We start from the raw sequence: 19,187 nt of genomic DNA on the forward strand, positions 1-19,187 counted from the left end.
CGGGTCGAAGTTGCGAGACTCCGAGCACATGGCGATGAATAAGAGCCCAGCACTGACTCACGTTGCCTGGCCGTCGGTTACTTGGGGTTAAGTGCGCCAAACGATTTGAAAATCTGAGGGAATAGAAAACAATGGTGGGCCATTCCATGCGGCGATTATTCCTAAATGATCGAATAGTCGTTCGTGTTTTGTTTTGCCTGAAGAATCATGCCTAAAAGGATGAGATCAATGACGTGAATAGATCGCGCATCATGCCGCGCAAGTCGAGACTCGACTCTCCATGGCGGCACCGGACTGCCGATAACTGGCGAATACCAGAGGAAGAAGTAAATGGCAAATAATATATTATCGCACCTGGATGGCCCTCCCCGACCGATTCTGAGGTGAAAAGGAAGCTGGTTCCCTGCTGTAGCTCCGGCGGCACGTGGCCGTTGGCGTAGCCGTTCATGTGGTACGATGTTTCGGGCATTTTGCTGCTATTTTCCGCGTCAACCCAGGTCCGGTATCACACTACACACAACCACAACGCACTGTGGAAGAAAAGAGGCTCCCCGCACCGCGGCGCCTTCTATATGTAACCTCGGGCAGGGTCACGTGGTGCAGTCGTTGCCACGGGAGACGATTGCCAGCGCTCGATTTAACGACGGCGTTCACTCGCACCTTCCACCTTATCAAGTCCCGCTTTGACCGTTCTGAAAATTCAAGCAAGATCTATTATTACCTAGTATTCGTTGGGTCGATGGAATCGGATCAGTCGACGGACACCCGACACCGATAATCGGCGCGAAATTTGATCAGCGAAACTTCGTATCCTCGACGATTCGTTATTGGCTCACAAGCGGCAATATGCCGGAAAACGCGCAGCGTTCATTGGCTGCCGAGTTGTCACGTGATTGCGTGGTCCGATATCGGACTGTTAAAGCTACGCCGGTATTTCACACTTACGTCATTTACTCACGGTTCTCGGCCACTGCCGATATAAGATACTGCCGAGCGATCAGCAATCGATTTCGAGATCGCGATCACTTGCATCTTCCGTTTTACGTACCTAAGAATATTGCTTTAATCGTTTTGAAAATTAAAGCAATGACGGGTCATTATTTGTGACTGACGGACCAATGAACAGGCATGATTATGCAGAGACGTGATCCGGTAATAGGCCAACGAATCCCATCGTACCCACTCTTTCGGTATTGGCTTGAAAGCGGCGATATGCCAGAAAGTTTGCAACGCTGATTGGTGATCGAATGACCACGTGGTTACACAATCAATGCCACGATCTGATGTTCGGAAGGATATTTATGCGACATACTCTTTCAATTTTAAAGTTGTACATATACCCTGTATTTGAATTGCAATATGACCTTTGAAGGTACTATTAATCGGTCCTTTTTTTCAGTATCTCAATTACTTAAGTTTTCATTTACCAAACGTGCACATGTTGGGCTCGCCGAATGTCACACTTTACCTTCATTAAAAGTGAACTATACGCATGCGCAGTTTTGATGCGATTTGTAATCGCGTGTTACGAATTTGCCGCCTACATACTTGAAATTTTATCAAATGAGAAAATATTCAAATTGCACGTGATAACCAATGGAACCAGTGTCATGTTCGCAATATGTTATAAACGATAAATTATATAAATTCGGTTACGTTACAATCATTTTCATAGGATTTAAAGGTATTTCGTATCGCTCGTAAAATTATTGAACAACATAGTTAATTCTTATCATTATAAATGATAGCCTATAATTATGATCACGCGTCAATAGCGACATTTGCTTCCATTCCTTCCTTTCTTTCCAAGAACCTATTTTTGTTTATCTTTACGTCATCGTTCGAATGAACTATGGACTTTTTCTTTGAGACAAAATGATAACGACCAAAAATATAAGTATGACAAGAATAAGTATATAGTGTATCAATAGGTAAATACATCACTGCACAGACGCATCCCATTGTATCAAACGAACAATTTTTCGACTGTCACGTTATGCAGTATGATAAGTATGAGCGATTGACTAATAAACAATGGGTCAATAGGTTTTTTTTCGACTTGTGAAACATAAATTTTCCGCGACCCAATACGCGTAAAGAATACATAACTTGGTCCAGATAATATGGACGTACTCGATGATGAATTGCATGAATTCAAGACAGATTCATACTGAACATTAAGGACTACTTCACACTCATTACCACTTATAGTTAAATGAAACGGTGCTAACAGTGTTGAGGAACGATGCGTTTGTTTGCGCGATAATCTTGGCCTAATTACTTATCATGACCGTCCGGGTCCTGAAAGTTGAATAATCGTTGTTACTGGCCTGCAGACGATTCTAACTGTGAAGTTCATGTTTGACGATCAAAATCAATTGGATCAAATTGCTGAGCGCTCTATAAATGAAGCAAAATCCATAAATAAATGCTCGTAGCGAAAAATATTGTAGAAGCCACGTCGCTTTATTTGATTCGAACAATTAGATTAGTTTTCTTTTGCATACCGATGAATGTAACTTATATGCAATGCAAGATAAATGGAGCATCATTCGGGATTCGTATAAATAGTAAGTGACAGAAGTGAAATCAAAAAACTCTTTATCTCACCGTGGCAACATCACATTGAAATTGAAAGTAATTCTAATGAAAATTTATATTTTTTTTCTACTCGAAATAATTGTATTAAATATATTCAAGATCATTTCAATATCACTAAAAGGATCAGGTCTTTCTGAAACATTTTGTTCTATAATAAATTCTGAACAGATGTGAAAATAGAAAAAATAATTAAAACAGTTAGAAAAAATTATTTAAGAAATAGTAAACAACTGCCATCCACTCCTAGTCTTGCGTGAAAAATTGTCATTTCGAAAATGGAACGTCCATTTCTAGGTTGACAAAAATCGATTTGGATTTTTTTGATCTAGGTTTAACAATTTATATGGTAAAGAAGAGTAATTAAAAAAATAGGAACTTTTTTTTGAAACGTTCTCAGGGATCTCCTAACATAGAAAAATCCTTCATGAAATTACAAAACTTCATGGTCAACTGTTTACTGAGTTGGGGTGGAAAGCCCGTATATAATGCTTATTTAATATGCCCTTTGGTCTTGAAAGGAGGGTGGTTTACATTTCTTTACAGATGTCTGTGTATATGTATTTTTTTTTTTCGAAACATCACCAAATACAGGGAAAAACCTGCACAATTAACACTCAGAATTTGATTTGATAGAATTAAGAGAAAAAAATTGTCTGGGTTTGGTTTACCTTTTCCCACCTGTAGCCCGTCACTAATTAATCCTTGATTCTCAATGAGTACAAAATATGTTTCAAGAGAGAGTGCTGTTAGTGGATTTGGAGTAACAATTGCTGTATCAAATGTTTCTGAAATATTTAGAACCGACTCGAAACCCCCACCAACACTTTAAAAGTTTGACGATTGAATAAATACTGAGCGTGCCGCGCTGATGCAGCGGTAGTTTTATGCTTTCCCAATCCATATAGCCGTCACCGGAAAAGAAAGGGGGAGAACCAAGAGCAGGGCTATAGTATAATAAACAATTCACACCAAGGATATTTTGTCACATTTTCTATCGGATCATATAAAGATATCATAGGTCTAGAGGATAAGAACATATCTGGTACTTTTTTTTCAAAATTTATGAAATAATAAAAAGATGTAGAAAATTAATTTTAATCTATTCAATTGTTTACAATTTTAGGTCAACACCAAAAAAAAGATGAGTGGATTTTTGTTCGTGTGCAGATTTGATTGAAGTTTCATCACTCTATAATCCTATTAGCTTCATTTGTCTACGATACTGTTCGGTTACTCGAACGTTTCGTCATGCTATTCATGGATCCACTCTGCGCTACACACACATATCGGACTACTTGATAATCGGGTACAAAAAAGCTGCATGTTTGTATTTTTGTAAATATTGCTTGGTCACGAGATGTGATCACGAGATTTGACCGATGGTATGTAATATTTTAATGAGGAAAAGCCATTTATATTCCCAATGTTTTGTTTAAAGTATCAATTAGTAACTTTTTCATGACATGCTTTAAATTTTCAAGGTATGCTTGGGATGCGATGTCAACTCAGTTCACCATAATTCAAATACGATTCTTTCGTGAACCGATAAGTCACAGTGTCCAAAAAATGGAGGGAATCGATTCCCTTTACTTGCCATACATCCCTCAATCTCACATATTCCCTAATAACATTAAACTGAACTTATCAATAGCCTCAGTAACAGCAGAATCTATATTCTATATACTTTGGTACCGATCAATTATCATGAAAAGCATAACTCACCACATTGGATGATTGTAAGTCTTACGAAATTCGACATCCACATACTTAAAGCGTTTACGTAGTACGTTGAATCAAATGATATATTAGCCTCCGTAATAATTACACCGTTGAATTATCAATGTGGACTAACAAAAGGAAGATCAGCTGCCATCAAGCTTGAGGGAAAATCCATTAGTATTTTCTTGACGTTTTCCATTTTACAATGATTCTATTCATTCCGTTATTTACTTCTGCCACTGAAGTTCTCGCGAATCGATTGTCTGGTTCATTACGATATAATTGTTACATCGATACCGCAGCTTATTTCTGTGGATACTCATATTGTGTAATTATTACACCACTAGAAATTAGATTTGCAATCTAATAATATATCGAGTGCGTAAGCTACATCATAATCAAATTATATGCGTGAAGTGCATGTGTTGACCTCTACACGCGATTAAGATTAATCTGGTCGTTTACCCATAACCCAAAGATTCTCGTATCACTGCTAAGGAAATAAATTAGGTGTGTATTTACGTAGATAGATTTGCGAGAATTGTGAATTGTGGGTAATATGGACAATCGGATTTATATCGCAACGGTGATGAAATTGAAAACCCAAAAGTTACTGCGATTTACTTTTTCTTTTTCAAATAATCTTGAGATGATGTGATTTTCTCATATTTTCATAAACATACATATTATCGAATTTAATACGCTATGTCAACAAGCTTCACGTTCTCTTTTCTCTGATAATCTCTTCTTGTAATGTGTGAAAAAAGAGATACAGAAGTAGACAAGGAGGGCAAGAGATAAGTACTGAAAAGAAACCGCTTCATCATGGTACGAACATTTCATCAAAATTGCGTAAAGATGACGAAATTATGAATAGATATTTGCCATATATTACATGCGCATTATAGACCTCTAAATATGAGGTGGCAGACCTTCAACTCTGTAGTGAAATTTTTATTCGACTTACACATATTCCGTGTGAAGTTCACGGTCATCGGTGATAAGCAGCATATTCAGACTCGTAGAGGTATGGAAGTGAAGAGAATCATCTCTATTGATTCGCGAGAGTTGTTTGAATAAAAATTGACTTTGTTGTTCGCGCGTGTTTGCGAGCTGCTGTTGTCACCCTTGCAGTGGGTCTATGCTGAGGTCAAATTTTCACAACCGTTTTTGTTGTTCAAACGTACGTAACGCTTCATAATATATTATCCAGAAGCCAAGTCTGGAGCATGCCAGAACAATTATTAGTCTATTTTTGACAACGTTATCCATTTGTATGTACACATGAATGTGTCCCTTCTTTATGAGGCTTTGCTCGATCTTTGACGCATGATCTTCTGAACTTGAATGGGAAAAAAGAGTGAACTTAAAGAGTATTTTTACTCGTGACAAAACGGTGATCGAAAATAAATAACTAAATGAGTGGTGATGATAAGTGAGAAAAGCTGTTCTTCGTGACTGACGTATATTTATACTGTTGGACAAGGCATTGGTGTGTTGCAAAAATGTTTGTATTGTTTTGTTTGAAATTAGATTACAGATAGTGGACGATATAGATAAAAATTTCAACCGTACTCCGAGGCTATGTCATCATGCTATGGCGCAACGGATGAACGCGATACGGAAATTTTAAATCTCGACATAGTCTTTCATAATTTCGCCTCGAAACCAGCATTCATCACGAATAATATGAGCTATAAATTGACTTTTGATCCGATGACCCTAATGCGGCTGTTCAGAGAGTACTTAACTGGCGAATTAACTGCAAGATGATACGAAGCCTAGACTTCATTACGCTATGTAATTTGTTATGTTTGTCGTATTTGCTAATGTCTAGATGTAATAAAAAACGATAAAAATAACGCTTAAAACTCGTTTGCAGATTTTAGAGTCAGGATGTTTTACCATCATAATGGACTTCCGAGCCGAAACAATCCTCCACTTTAATATCTGTGTGTAGATTTGAAAAAGGTAAAATAACTTTTTGAAACAGTGCGGATTATAGGAGCATCAGTTGTAAAATAAACATAATCGCTGCGATACGTTATGCAATTGATGGATCACGTGTCGCATTCGCAGAATCCGATTTGCATTCGTACGGGCTAGAGATAATTTCAAGGTACTTAATAATTATGTCATACAGATCAAGTATGATATTTTACAAGAATCGTTCGCATGATCAGTTATTTTCATTGCCAAATACTGCGATTAATGATGCTTATGAAACAAGGTTGATACATTTTTTCTCAAATATTTCAATTATCTTCAACCAATTTTTTATGTTCGTTTTTATCCTGATTACGTCAGCTATGAGGTTACTTCTTTGACGATAATGAGATTTGGATTTTTTCGTTTTGTTCCTCAGAAATTTCTTAACACATTGATTCGAATAACCACGCGTTTTACCATTTGTGAAGCAAGGCCGTTACATATATATGGGGAATTCCGTGTCAACTCGAGCAAAGATTTTTTCTCACCATTTTTGATTTGCTTCAGGATTCTTCATAAGGTTCTCCGGTCACAAAAAAGCGCTTCTTAATTTTTTCACATTTTTTCCTATAACCGTTAGTTTTATAGGATTTATTCAAACCTATCTAAATTTTAGCATTTTTTTGAAAATCACAAAAATATATAAATATTTTACCGCCAGTTTGAAAACTTCTCTTCTTTTATCGATGTCTCAACTTGTCGGAAATCGAATTACTTTGTTCGAAATGCAATGTACTTACTGCGATTAATTTGAAGGCCACAAGTGTGACACTGTTGCTCTCGTTCTTATACGCCAATAATTATATCCTTCACTTCCGTTTCTCCGTTTCCTACATCCTTTCATTTTTATGATTATTATTACCGTCTGACAGTGAGTTATTTCTTACAGGCGTGAATCGAAATCACATTTTACAGTTACTTCTGTATCGCTGTGCAAATTCTAAAGTGACGATTTCTTACAGCGAAGGAAAATCTTTGGGATTGCGCAGCGGATATTTGTTAGCAGAATTGCAGTTTTCCTAGTAGTAATCAACTACCGACGCGCAAACAAGAAATAACTGCAGATGTTTTCGTAATCCTTCATGTACAGCCATGCCGATTTGATAGTGTGACGCATCTCAACTTACTCCCTCGCTCATTGTCAGCCTCACATACCTATAATGATTTCTCTTCTCTTCTCTACAAGCTTCCTTCACTTCTCCCAAGTGATGAACATAATTTTCGTCAGCATTCTGAAAAAATTAGTATTTCTGAATGCTTTGAGTATCACGTGTATCCGTGTTGTGATAACCCTAAGGAGACAATCACCACACCATCAGTTACAGAAGAGGACCGTCTCTACAAGTCACGGTTATTCAAGTTCGTTTCCCATACATTTAATTGTCAATTTCGTACATTTTGATTCAATTTAATTCAATCTAATTTAATTTAATTTAATTTAAATTATTTGACCACCACTTGTAGAAACGATACTGTCTCTCAGTTATATAGCTGTAGGGATGAATCCTTCCAGTAGGTGCGGATCGTACTTTCACGTAGCGTTGGTGAAAAGCTTTTAAGAGGTCGAGTATCGCACCACCGAGTTTCTATTTCCAGGAGCAGGCTCTATGTATCGATTAGGAGGTGAGGCTTTTTGTAAACGTAAGATTGGATGGAAGGGGTCCGGAGGTCAAGGCTGCGTCACTCCCAAGCTTGTCAAATCTCGGTTTTGAAGGTTTGTTGATTTCCGTTGTAGCTTCTTCTACAGTTGATCCCTGAATCTCTAATTAATCAAGCTGTAATTACAGAGTATATTGAAAGGAGGTAATTGCTCAGCTTCGATTTCGTCAATCGAGATGAGGGTACAGCGTCTGATGAACCAGCAGATGAATTGGAGAAAAGGACTCAGAACTAGAAGAGGGAATAAACTAATAACAATTGTCCAACTGAAACACGTTAATTTAATGGTTATTTGGGATCAAGTATAGAACAACAAGTCAGGGGCCAGCCTGATAACGTTGCACGTGTATAATGTAAACTGTTTATAGTTTTAAGTATCGGCCGAATTTCGCAGTAAAGTTTCCCCACTTTTGCGAATCTTATGTAACACTCAAAGTCAAATGACAGGCAAACCAACATTCACGATTATCTTCTGACAATTGGTATAACAAGCAAGAAAAGCAGAGGCATCACGATTAAATTGACCTATTGCGCAAGTTTCTTTCACGGTCAAATGTCACTTTATCCTCGGTTGATACCACCGTTCGACAGGTATTATAATGCTTGTGTTTCCTTGCAGTCATAAGCCACCCAAATTAAGTAAGAACCGAGGCTGCGAAGATGCCAGTGTGACACATTGACATGCGCGAAAAAAAGTCAGTACAACCTATAGGTGTTGCAGTTATTCAAATAATGGGATCAAAAACTTGTTGCAGACAAGGATGAATAAAATTATATTCATAGATGATACATTTTCGTCAAATGGTTCGTCAATAGGAAAAAGCTGATGATGAACGATGAAAGTTATAGAAAGAGAACACTGACAATTCGCATCATGTTTCCACGAGTCCAGCTCAGATTTGTGCATGATGTTTAGATTTTCAGTTACTATGGTTAGTATGGTAAAGGTACATATATGCTGTAATTATTCCATTGACTAAGATATGGAGCGCTTGCTTCATCGACTGCTTTCTTCTGATGATTGTGATTATTTATTCATTTTATTGTAAATCATACTCATTTTACATAGTGTCAGATATTATTTCTGAGTTTATTTACGAGTTTAAAATGCAAATACATCACGGTGACAAGATATATGCCAAACTTGCGAAGAATTGAATGCAATTGCGTACACGCTCTTTTTATCCTTCGATTATCACATCGTTTCGACTTGGTTTACAAATATCGTTATATATCCAAAACTCTTGATTCGGTCGTAACGAAATACAGCCTGAATACGAACAAAAAAGAAAATCAAAATCGGTTTAGCAGTTTTGGAATTATAAGTGAGCATACGAACAGGCAGACAAAGGGACGTTAAGTTTTATAATGTAGATAAAAATAAGAGATAGATACAGAGAAGAGAAGAAAATATAAAGATTACAAAATTTAACTTTTATTCTAAGAATTTCTCGCCTTATCTCTAGTTCAAGCTCCGACATATGATTAGAGCCGAACTGTAACGCTTCACATGCAACATAATTTCAGTTTGTTAAACAATTTTACGGACTGAGATAAATTTTTTCAAAATTACTTGTCACGCGTATATACTACACTTGATATAGGCTGCTGCCGAAAGTAAAATCGAAAAATTGGACGCGTCAGTATTTTTCTTTTTTTTTTTTTTGCATCTGTAATTGAGTAAAGAAAGATCGTTTTGCATTTCTAGATGATTTAAACTTGACATCGGCGAATAGTTGACCTTTACCAAATGTTTACCAACTCTTGAGCATGCGAAATCGGCAGGCTGATTATTGTTAGTTTTGTTGTAGGATTATTCCGAAGTTTTCAACGAGTAGGAAGCCGAGACATCTGCAAGCCGATGATTAAAACTCCTCAGCGAATGTCATCAACTGTTGGTTATTACCGTATAGCTCTTTGGGTAAGTGAACGAATCTATTAAACAATTTATAGTATTGGAAAAGCAGATTTGTACTACCGTCCAAGCTGTACCTCCCCCTCAAGGGTAAGACGATAAGAGTGAGATGTTCGCCTAGGTAGAATAACTCCGAAAACGAACGAGCGTGAATTGAATTTCCTATTATGTATTCGCACAATTGTCATTACCCGGCTTCACCTGCAACGATGAATAACATTTCTACTCACGGTTTGTTTCTCATACCTTGAGCGTATATGTAAAGATGCGCGGTGAATTATAATCAAAAATCGCTCAACACCTTTCCCGGACTCAGTATACTTCCTCAAGTATTCCCGTCATCGAATGACGGAAAAATTCTTTTTTAATGCGATTCATTAGGTTGAGAATCGGGTCGTCTATTAGAGGCGTCGGAAGCAATTGACATAAATCTCGTATGCGCTATTCAAAATCAAGACGACACTCTCTTCGTAAAGCCATTTAGTCTTTTGTTCTGTCTCCAGGTTGACGGAATACCGTTGTACAGTGCCGTGCTTTCCTAGTTCATTTCCAACCATGGCTATGAGGGTAGTGTCTCGTAACTTCGGGTTATAGACTATAACTGATAGAGGTGAGTGATACAATAGGACTGTGCTAAACTCTATTACAGTAAAGCAAGTTATACCTCAAGAGATCCGAACGCGATTTTATATTTTCATATAAATTTGTAAAACTGCTTTTTTGCGTAAAATAACTCCGAATGCACCGTCATGCACCGTCACCTTCATGACTTAAGTCGTAAAAAGCGGGAACATTTCTCAAAGGATCGAAGCAAGACGATGAGTGGCATGCGTTGTACAGTGAGTTTTAAGCAACCGAAGTTACAGATCATATTCGGGTTGAGAGTCGTATCCTCTCACAGTCATCCCATACGTAAAATATAATTTGTTTTGACAACAATGGATCGTCACTGGTTAACCATGGTTTTGTTGACCTTGATATTTGAGAGGCTTCAGTAAGATTCCATGTCCACGACCCTAGAAGTAAGCGTAGTTTTTCGGAATCATCTCCAGTGATTCATTTCATTGAAATATCCATGTATGGGGCAAGAAAGCAATAATTCCATTTTTTTTCAAGTCCAAGGATTATAAAAAAAATTTTTAAAATACTGCACAGCTTAACGACTAAAATCATGATTATATTTTTAAATTCTTCGTTCTCAAACACCAAAATTCACGGAAAAAAATGAGGGCAACAAAAAAATTCTTTTCTTTTGTTGAGGTGTGGTATACTGGTGAACTTGAACATGAAAGCTGTAACTCCGGTTACTTGAATAAGGCGAACTCATCGTTCCGCAGACAGAGAAACTCATTGTTTATGCGTGTCAGTATATAGTGTTTTCCTTGAACCGATGACATTGTGCTGCGGGACGCCATCCTAACAAGATTGTGAATAGATTCGTTTGTTTGTGAAGGAAGTTTAATTTTCACCTCCAACTAGAAACATTTCATCCCAGTGTCCTTGCTAAATCGTCTTTACCATCGCCTACGGTTACCAGAACGTTGACTCCTGCACGGTCAGAGAGTAGACATGGAGGTATAGTTCTCCTTCGGGGATTTATCCAGAGTTCTGCACGACTGATCAAAAGCTACCTGCCTTTCCATTGAGAGTTCTCGAATGTCGCGGAGGAACCTGATTTCGTAAGCTTTTGGGTATCGGTGTGCGGTTCTTCTTGAATCAAAGGTATAATACGAGTGCAATTTTAATATCATCATTCTGTACATCGGCATTTTCATCTTGCATCTTTTCACCGAGAGTAGATATAAAGGCAAGTGTTTTCTTCCCTATTAACTCAATGCTACGAACGAAGACGAGGAGCATTACTGATGCTCGATACAACCCATGATGCGGGGAAGGTATGCTTGCCGCGTCATTATTCTCACTCAGCATCTCAAGTGGATTTAAATGGAAAAATGTACGGTTATCGATACCCCACACGTCGCACGCACGTTGCAAGCTTTATTGATGACAGCGAATGTCGGACGACACTGAGAATATAAAGAAATCGTCATATTTTGCGACGTTCAATGTATAACTTACCCTCAAAACCGACTGACGGAATACTGCTGCAGTTTTCAGCGGAAAATTTTTTCTTAGTTATTAAAAAGAAAAATTGGTGTAAAGAATTGTTGAACATTGATATATTATCTCGTCTGAGAGGATGACAAATATTTGTTTAATATAACTTTTTCAAATCATCTCAATTTTGCGAGTAGGTTGAAGATTCTACCGAGATTATTCGAGTGTTCGATTCATCATAAATGTTTCCATTAAGCGTAACGTAAAATTCGGACATGTTTTCAAACCTATCGTGAATTGTATAATAATTGCGCAGTTTGTAACAAAAACTGATCACGATCACATGATTTATTCTCAAGGAGCCGACTTCTGACTTGTTCCGCTATGATTTCGCAAGTGTGAGAAATTCTTACAATTCCTTCAAATCAGGGTTTAGAAGGGTTTAAAAATAATTTGATACATAAGCGTAAAAAAGCCTCACTTAGTTTATATTAAAACAAATAAATAAAAAATCTTCCACTGAGGTTGATTGGAATCTGAATAATACTACGTAATACATAGACGCAAGTACTTGTAATGAAACTATTTTTTGACTCCTGGTAAATTCCTTGATAGGTATTCAATTTTGTACCAATCAGCCTTGGACCCCTCAGGGGTATTCCTTCTCCGGTGCTTCACCAATATTCGGTTCTTAGTTAAAAATAAAAAACCAAATCTATTGTATCTTCTTTTGCGTCACTTAATTACAATTTCACGATTCCTAGAGTTTATTACCTATATGGTACAATATACATCTCGATTAACAACTTAACGACGAAATAGATTATAATTCTATATCATGTTCATAAAACCCATTAACAGTCTCGAATGAACAATAGGAAACAAGCGGTATTAAAACAAAATTGAAAATAAATAATTTAATTTAAATAAAAAGTTAGTTATACGGTAAGTCAGGTCTATCAACATCTCGCTCATTAAATATACTTACGCTCAATGATATTACTGCATTTTGATAGTTTATAAGAGAAAAGTGATAAAAGTTTCTCCATTGTAACATTTATGTAAGAATCCAGCAATATATATTATATAGTAACGCTCGATGTTTTACGTTAAGCGATGTAAATTCGCGTGATAGATATACGTTCTGATAAATATGCAAGGCTATCTTCGAATTAAATATCAAGGTCATTGTAGTTTCAGATGACGAGGTAATTATCCAATCAATTTTTAGCGATTAACTTTGAATTCAGCTATTTGTACCTATCACAGAGTTCAGAATCATTACTCACTAAATCAAAAGTACGCGGTTCATGCAAAGTCGTTTAATCTCCATCGTATCAGCCAAGGCTGCGAAATTTAAATAAAAACATACCTATAAATACTTGTAATCGCTAGGTAGTCATACTTATTCGGCTGTACTCAGTCAAATCCAGGTGTTGTAGAGTTCGGATATGATCTCCAATAACTCGAATTAATAACATTAAACTTTTTCTTAACTGATGCAGTTCTAAAATATAGTTAAACCTGTGATACTGTGTTCAAAACCATACCTAAATTACATCTATAGTTTAAAAAATGTTCTATTTCAGACGATAAAATTTCTGTAATTGTGATAAGTTTAAAAATTCAATCATGCTTGTTTAATTTTTTAGATTTACTGTGGAAATGAAGATCTATTTTCTTATTCAACTTCTTCTGGTCTTATGTACGATTTGTCAACCCCAGCGAACGGCTCTGGATGACAATATTGGAGTGTACAGGAAAATTCGTGAATTTGCTCTGAATGTCATAGGTATGTGACGAATTCAAATGACTTCATTAATTTTATAGTTTTCTTTTATTAATTCCGTGGTATGGCAATAAAACGACACTTAACTTACAACTAATAAAATCGATCAGGGTCGTGCTTCTAATGTCGGGATACCGTCTCGAGCCGAGAATAGAGCAAAAAACGGTATCATTCGTTCAACGCATTACGTTCAGAGTTCATTCTCTAAATTGTATTCAGGATACAGTAAAGGGACCAACCTTGACGAACAATCATAAGGCACGTATGTAAATACCGAAACTAATTACAATGAATATTGAATCTGGCAGGCAGAACAAGTAAACCTGGAGGATGGCAATTGGCGCGAGCAAGAGATCAGCAAAAATTACAAAACACCGTCAGTCCAAGCACACCGTTTCCTTGCAAACTTACAAGTACGTCGTAGACTCAGGGTATCTTGATATTTAGAAATATAAGCGACTTAAACTTTGGATCGTTGTGATTTCATTGCTTCATTCACACTAGACACAAGATCCCCAAAGCCTCCGACGTCTGTTCACAAGTTGAGGCCAGGTGACATAGACGTAATTGCAGCAATGGGCGACTCCTTGACGGCGGGTTTTGGGGCAATATCAACGCAGCTTCCCCACCTTATCGCTGAAAATCGTGGTGTATCCTGGTCTGGAGGAGGTCAATCAAGCTGGAGGGAATATCTCACACTGCCGAACATTATAAAGGTTATTTTATCTTGTGCGCGTTTGTCTGACGAAGCCGAATATTTTACATAATTATTCCCACTCGCTGTTACTTTCTTGCTCATAATTAACGTTGATGGCTTCTGATCAATCAGGAATTACGCGTGCATTTAACTCACGCGTTTATGTTCAAAGGTTTTCAACCCGAATCTCATCGGTTACGCGCTGTCCGATTCATTCTCAACTCACAAGGAATCCCAATTGAATGTAGCCGAGGGCTTCGCAATGTCCGCCGATATGCCCTTCATGGCACAAGTTCTAATCAAGAGAATCAAGAGCGATCCAAGGATTAACTTGAAGAAGCATTGGAAGGTACGCGTACATTTACAATCCAATCAATTATATTTTTGCCGAGTTACGGTGTTTTGTGTTGTTTGTCTAGTTAATGGTTCGATTTCTGTACCGCGATGAGAATTATTTTTATTGTGGATGCAGGTTTGACGAATTTCCCTTATTGCCCATGAACCTTCGAGCTGTACGAAATGGTGTAACGTTTTCCTGAATGTCTCATGATAACTGACTTGAAATAAGTCGATTTCGTTTCATGCAAGGTTACAACATTTGGCCAGCTGTTCAATCATAGATTTAAATTAATACTCTGAAACCAAAGTGAGAAAAAATATTCGAAATAAGATTTCCAACATAATTGTCAAACAGTCAATTTATACAAAGTTGGAAACCCTTAATCTGAGATTATTCAAGGTACATTGTTCGGTTCATTGTTCCAGCTGATCAGCCTTATGATCGGTGCAAATGATTTCTGCAGCGAAATGTGTTACCAAAGTTCACCTTGGTCGATATTGGCGAAACATCGATCAAACCTTTTGACTGTGTTCCGAACGATCAGAGACAACTTACCCAGAACTATAGTAGCATTCGTACCTACACCGAATTTGAAATTAATGGTAGAATTTACCACTCGACAACCAATCTGTGATATAGCGGTCGATGTGGAATGCAGCTGTTTGTTCGGTCTGAGGTGGCGACGGCGAAGAGAAGAATTCTACGCAATCATGAGCGAGTAAGTGTATTACATAAGTGTTTCACTTAGCCCTTAAAGAAAATTGAGCAACTAAGTTAGAAATGGTCTCGGAACGGCAAAATTTTACCGACAATGAAACTTGATGTTTTGAATTCTGATTTACACAAAAACTAGTTGCTCAGTGCTCCTTTGATATCAGATTTGCAATTCGCGTCCAATAATCCGTTAGCACTGAAGTAAAAAAAAAACTAGTTGTGTTAATTTTCTTTATCCACCACAAGTACCACATAATTTTTTTCATGTTTCTTTTCTTTTATTCTTTTATTTTAGACTTTTCGATTATCAACAAACGTTACTGTTCAGGCCGTACCAATCCTTACCTTTCCCATGTCCGCGCGTACTTTCTACCCCATCCGATACCCGAAATCTTTACCGCTCTTACCGCTACGAACAAGCCCCGGTAAGTTAAATCGCGATCGGATGGATCGTCGTTAACCGCAAGATGGCGCTGATCGGTTGAAGAATAAATAACTGACCGGGAATCGACGCTCGGTTAGTCAGTCTGATTCGAGTCTCCGGCCATTCCGGTCGCGCTCGGAACTCTCTTGTTCTCTTCCTCTCCTCTCCAATTTAAACAGTAGATTCTCGCCAGCCGATCGAACCTCCGTAGATTCACGCCTTCGGCCTCTGAATCTCACGGCAGCTCTCCAATTGCGAGACACAACCATTGATCGTACACTAACACCTCATACGCTCTTGACACAACTTTACTATTGTAATAATAAGGGGTTCTTATGCCTCAGCGGCTTTTCCCCCGTGAGCCAATAAATTGCAACAATTTCTCTTGGCTCAATTGAGTATTTAAACAAATTTATTTCGTTCCATATATCATCCTCCAATCCTTATTTTTTTTTTATATAGAATCACGGAAGCTTTCCAAGTTGGAAAGTTTTCCGACGCTACAATTACCAAATCTCAATTACCATTTTGTCTTTTTTCATCTGTTGACATGAAAAAATGTTCAACAAATGTACTACCTAGGTTACCATTCCGAGGCTATAGCGCCTTGAGAGTTACCTTATTAACCGAGTGCTTTTTTACCGACAGATGGCAAAAGCTTGAGGAGGAAGTTGCGACGCTACCAGAATTTCAAACGGAAGACTTTGCGGTCGTAGTTCAGCCTTTTACAACAAATTTTTCGTTTCCGGTAACAACATCCGGGTTGACAGATTTCACTTACACATCTGTAGACTGTTTTCACCTCAGTCAAAAAGGTTACGCCAGAGGTGAGTGCCGCTGTAAATTTACGTATGTACGTATGCACTTATTATAATTCTATGAATTCAAATGAAATCTTAGACTCGTTCGTGTTCGAATATTCAGTTTGCCTCGGAGAAGATTTATTCGTTTTCTGTACCGACAAGTACAAATAGTGTGAGAATTCCAGGGGACCAGAAATTCGTTGTCTTGCTGCAGTATTTCAAGACAGACACCTTATAATTTACGAAGCATGCGATATATTATTATGCAACGAATTGTATATGTTTTACAACATAGCTCGTGACTCTTTTCAATTCGGCATCTTTGTTATCCTGACAAAAGTCGCGAGTCAACGGCTTTTTTCTCTTTCTCGACGACTGACGTGTCGTTGCATTACAGAGTTCTAAATGCGAACCAGGAATTGTGCCACGTAATATGACAGCAAGTGCTAAACACTGTTGTGTCATAATTTTTGTAATAATATCATCAGATTTTTGTCTTCCCACCGCAAAGCTAGCGTAGGTTGAAAACGTACAAACCAGGCAAGGAGAACAATGGTTTCGAGTAGCTTGGACATTTATTCCATCAGAAATTATACATGGCGGGAAATTGGCAAGCAGTGCAATGAGTTGCCAGGAAATTTGAATGGATAAAGGCAAGGCTATTTACTCGTTGTTACTGCAAAAGCACGTCGCTTGAAACCTTTTGAAATCACTGAAAAGTAGTTAAGAATCAGTTCGAAGTCTGTTAAAATTGCATGAAACCTTTTGGAAATCGTTTGGAAATATCTGAAAACAATTTGAAACTGTTTTACGTCATTTTGGAATGGTTCGAAATCTATTGTTAGGTATCACATTGACAGCTTGGAATCGTTTTAAAACAGCGTAAAATCGTTTGAATCATTTTGAAACCGTTCGAATTCGATTTTCACTTGATCTATAAGTGAATAACTGCTTAGACTGAGGCTTCAGAGCTGATTTTTAGATAATTCCAGATAATTTTCAATCACCCAGCAGTGACTGTGATAAAAAAAATCAATTAATTTAGGATCCGCTTTTTTCGCAACCTTTCGAATGTTTCATGGTCTGAATTTAACTATTAAGATAAAGACCGAGCTTTTACTCCATGATTATCTCATTTTTTTAAAGCAATTTTTGCATCTCGACGGAATAAATCTCTTGCTTATGAGACCGTACAGCGATAGCCGTTGAAAAATAGTATCTTTCATCACCGGCTTTTGGCCACGCTATCTTGATAGTTCGAGCTACTCCTTTCTCTTCTTTTCACCCGTTTTTACATTTTACAAAAATAGATTCTCCCTAGATAGATGCAATTTAGGCTTAGAAAAATAATCATATGTTTGACAAATCGTTATCGAGTGGTTTTATAAGCACTGTAGATAACTGTTCCAATAAATATAAACAGGTATTCGTATTCGATCTTCTGTAAGCATGAAATTAATTACCCAATAATTCATATTAGAGATTTCATGAGTATAACTTCAGAGTTTACATACTATTACATCTAATTAGTTTTGCCTAAAATCGAGAGCTCCGCGGCTAAATCTATTCTCACATATTTTCAGGTGCGAATGCGCTCTGGAACAACTTAATGGAACCCGTTGGGCGGAAGTCTAGAGAATGGTATGATCTCTTTACAAGATTTTTGTGTCCGACACCGAAGAGGCCTTACATATCAACGATGAAAAACAGTATATCTTGACAAATTGTCATCATATGTTGATTGCCAGAGACAAGAATCAAAATATCATCCCCGTGAGCTCAGCCACGACAGTTGAATATAATAATTAGCCAAATTTGTCATATGTGTATTGACTTATAATTCTGTTGCCATTTATCAAGCGCATGCATACTCACCCTGACTATATTTATGGATTTCTTCTTCCTATTGTTATTTAATACCGAGTACACTTCACGTTTGTTAATCTAATATTATATTTATTTAGTGACGTGTTTTAGATACTAGAAAATTCGTTTACTTATTGTTTTCATGGATCACAATCAATAGCTTTAATCACTAATACAGTTTATTCGATTTTCATTAGTATGTTGCTTTCATTTTGATTAAGGATCAGCTTCTCTTTCCCCGAACAAAGAATGCCGATTCAAGCCAAACAAAACTGACAGTGAGTTACACTTGCAACTCAATATAGCAAAATAGTATAGAAAAACTACGCGCCAAGTAGAAGTGTTGTTATATTATAGATTAATTTTTCACATTAAATTCAAAAATCTAATTATGATTTCTATTAAGTTGAAGTAGACCAAAAGAGGACATTATTGTTATGTTGTGCTGAAATATAAGAGACTTGTACATGTTTGAATGGCTGACAACGATAAGGATATTCATTCAACCTTACGAATGATCCAAGCCGTTTCAATTATATCTGTATATGATTGCAACAGGGCTTATGATTTATATGCAACCGACAGACGGATCGTCGCGAGAAATCTGTTGAGA

At 37.2% G+C, this 19,187-nt stretch overlaps 2 protein-coding genes and 1 long non-coding RNA gene across 6 annotated transcripts in view; 1 reads left to right on the forward strand and 2 right to left on the reverse strand.

Annotated features, from left to right (window-relative positions):
- LOC124407068 (S-adenosylmethionine synthase) overlaps positions 1–633 on the reverse strand; it is a 13,192-nt gene extending 12,559 nt beyond the window's left edge. The window contains exon 1 of one of the 2 annotated variants that reach the window (XM_046882882.1): positions 355–633. In XM_046882882.1, the coding sequence (XP_046738838.1) occupies positions 355–469 (115 nt within the window). In that variant the 5' untranslated portion in view covers positions 470–633. The remainder of the gene's footprint in view (positions 1–354) is intronic. The other variant, XM_046882881.1, reaches the window with a different exon arrangement.
- LOC124407071 overlaps positions 1–6,128 on the reverse strand; it is an 18,911-nt gene extending 12,783 nt beyond the window's left edge. Inside the window, exons 1-2 of the long non-coding RNA XR_006929283.1 lie at positions 6,116–6,128; positions 5,034–5,036 (exon numbers count right to left, since the gene is read on the reverse strand). This is a non-coding gene — a long non-coding RNA (uncharacterized LOC124407071). The remainder of the gene's footprint in view (positions 1–5,033; positions 5,037–6,115) is intronic.
- LOC124407066 (phospholipase B1, membrane-associated) lies at positions 4,727–18,459 on the forward strand. Of its 3 annotated transcripts, XM_046882879.1 has the most exons (9): positions 4,727–4,731; positions 13,056–13,059; positions 13,594–13,733; positions 14,039–14,143; positions 14,235–14,446; positions 14,600–14,776; positions 15,193–15,485; positions 16,554–16,732; positions 18,292–18,459. In XM_046882879.1, exons 1-9 carry the CDS (start codon positions 4,728–4,730, stop codon positions 18,426–18,428), a joined length of 1,251 nt encoding a protein of 416 aa, XP_046738835.1. In that variant the 5' UTR covers position 4,727; the 3' UTR covers positions 18,429–18,459. The 3 variants fall into 3 exon arrangements, with proteins under 3 accessions (XP_046738835.1, XP_046738834.1, XP_046738836.1); XM_046882878.1 differs by lacking the exons at positions 4,727–4,731; positions 13,056–13,059 and adding an exon at positions 11,427–11,778; XM_046882880.1 differs by lacking the exons at positions 4,727–4,731; positions 13,056–13,059 and adding an exon at positions 11,427–11,605.
- Positions 18,460–19,187: the final 728 nt, after the last annotated feature.

This window comes from Diprion similis, chromosome 6 (genome assembly GCF_021155765.1).
Source record: "Diprion similis isolate iyDipSimi1 chromosome 6, iyDipSimi1.1, whole genome shotgun sequence".
In the NCBI taxonomy this organism is placed as follows: domain Eukaryota; kingdom Metazoa; phylum Arthropoda; class Insecta; order Hymenoptera; family Diprionidae; genus Diprion; species Diprion similis.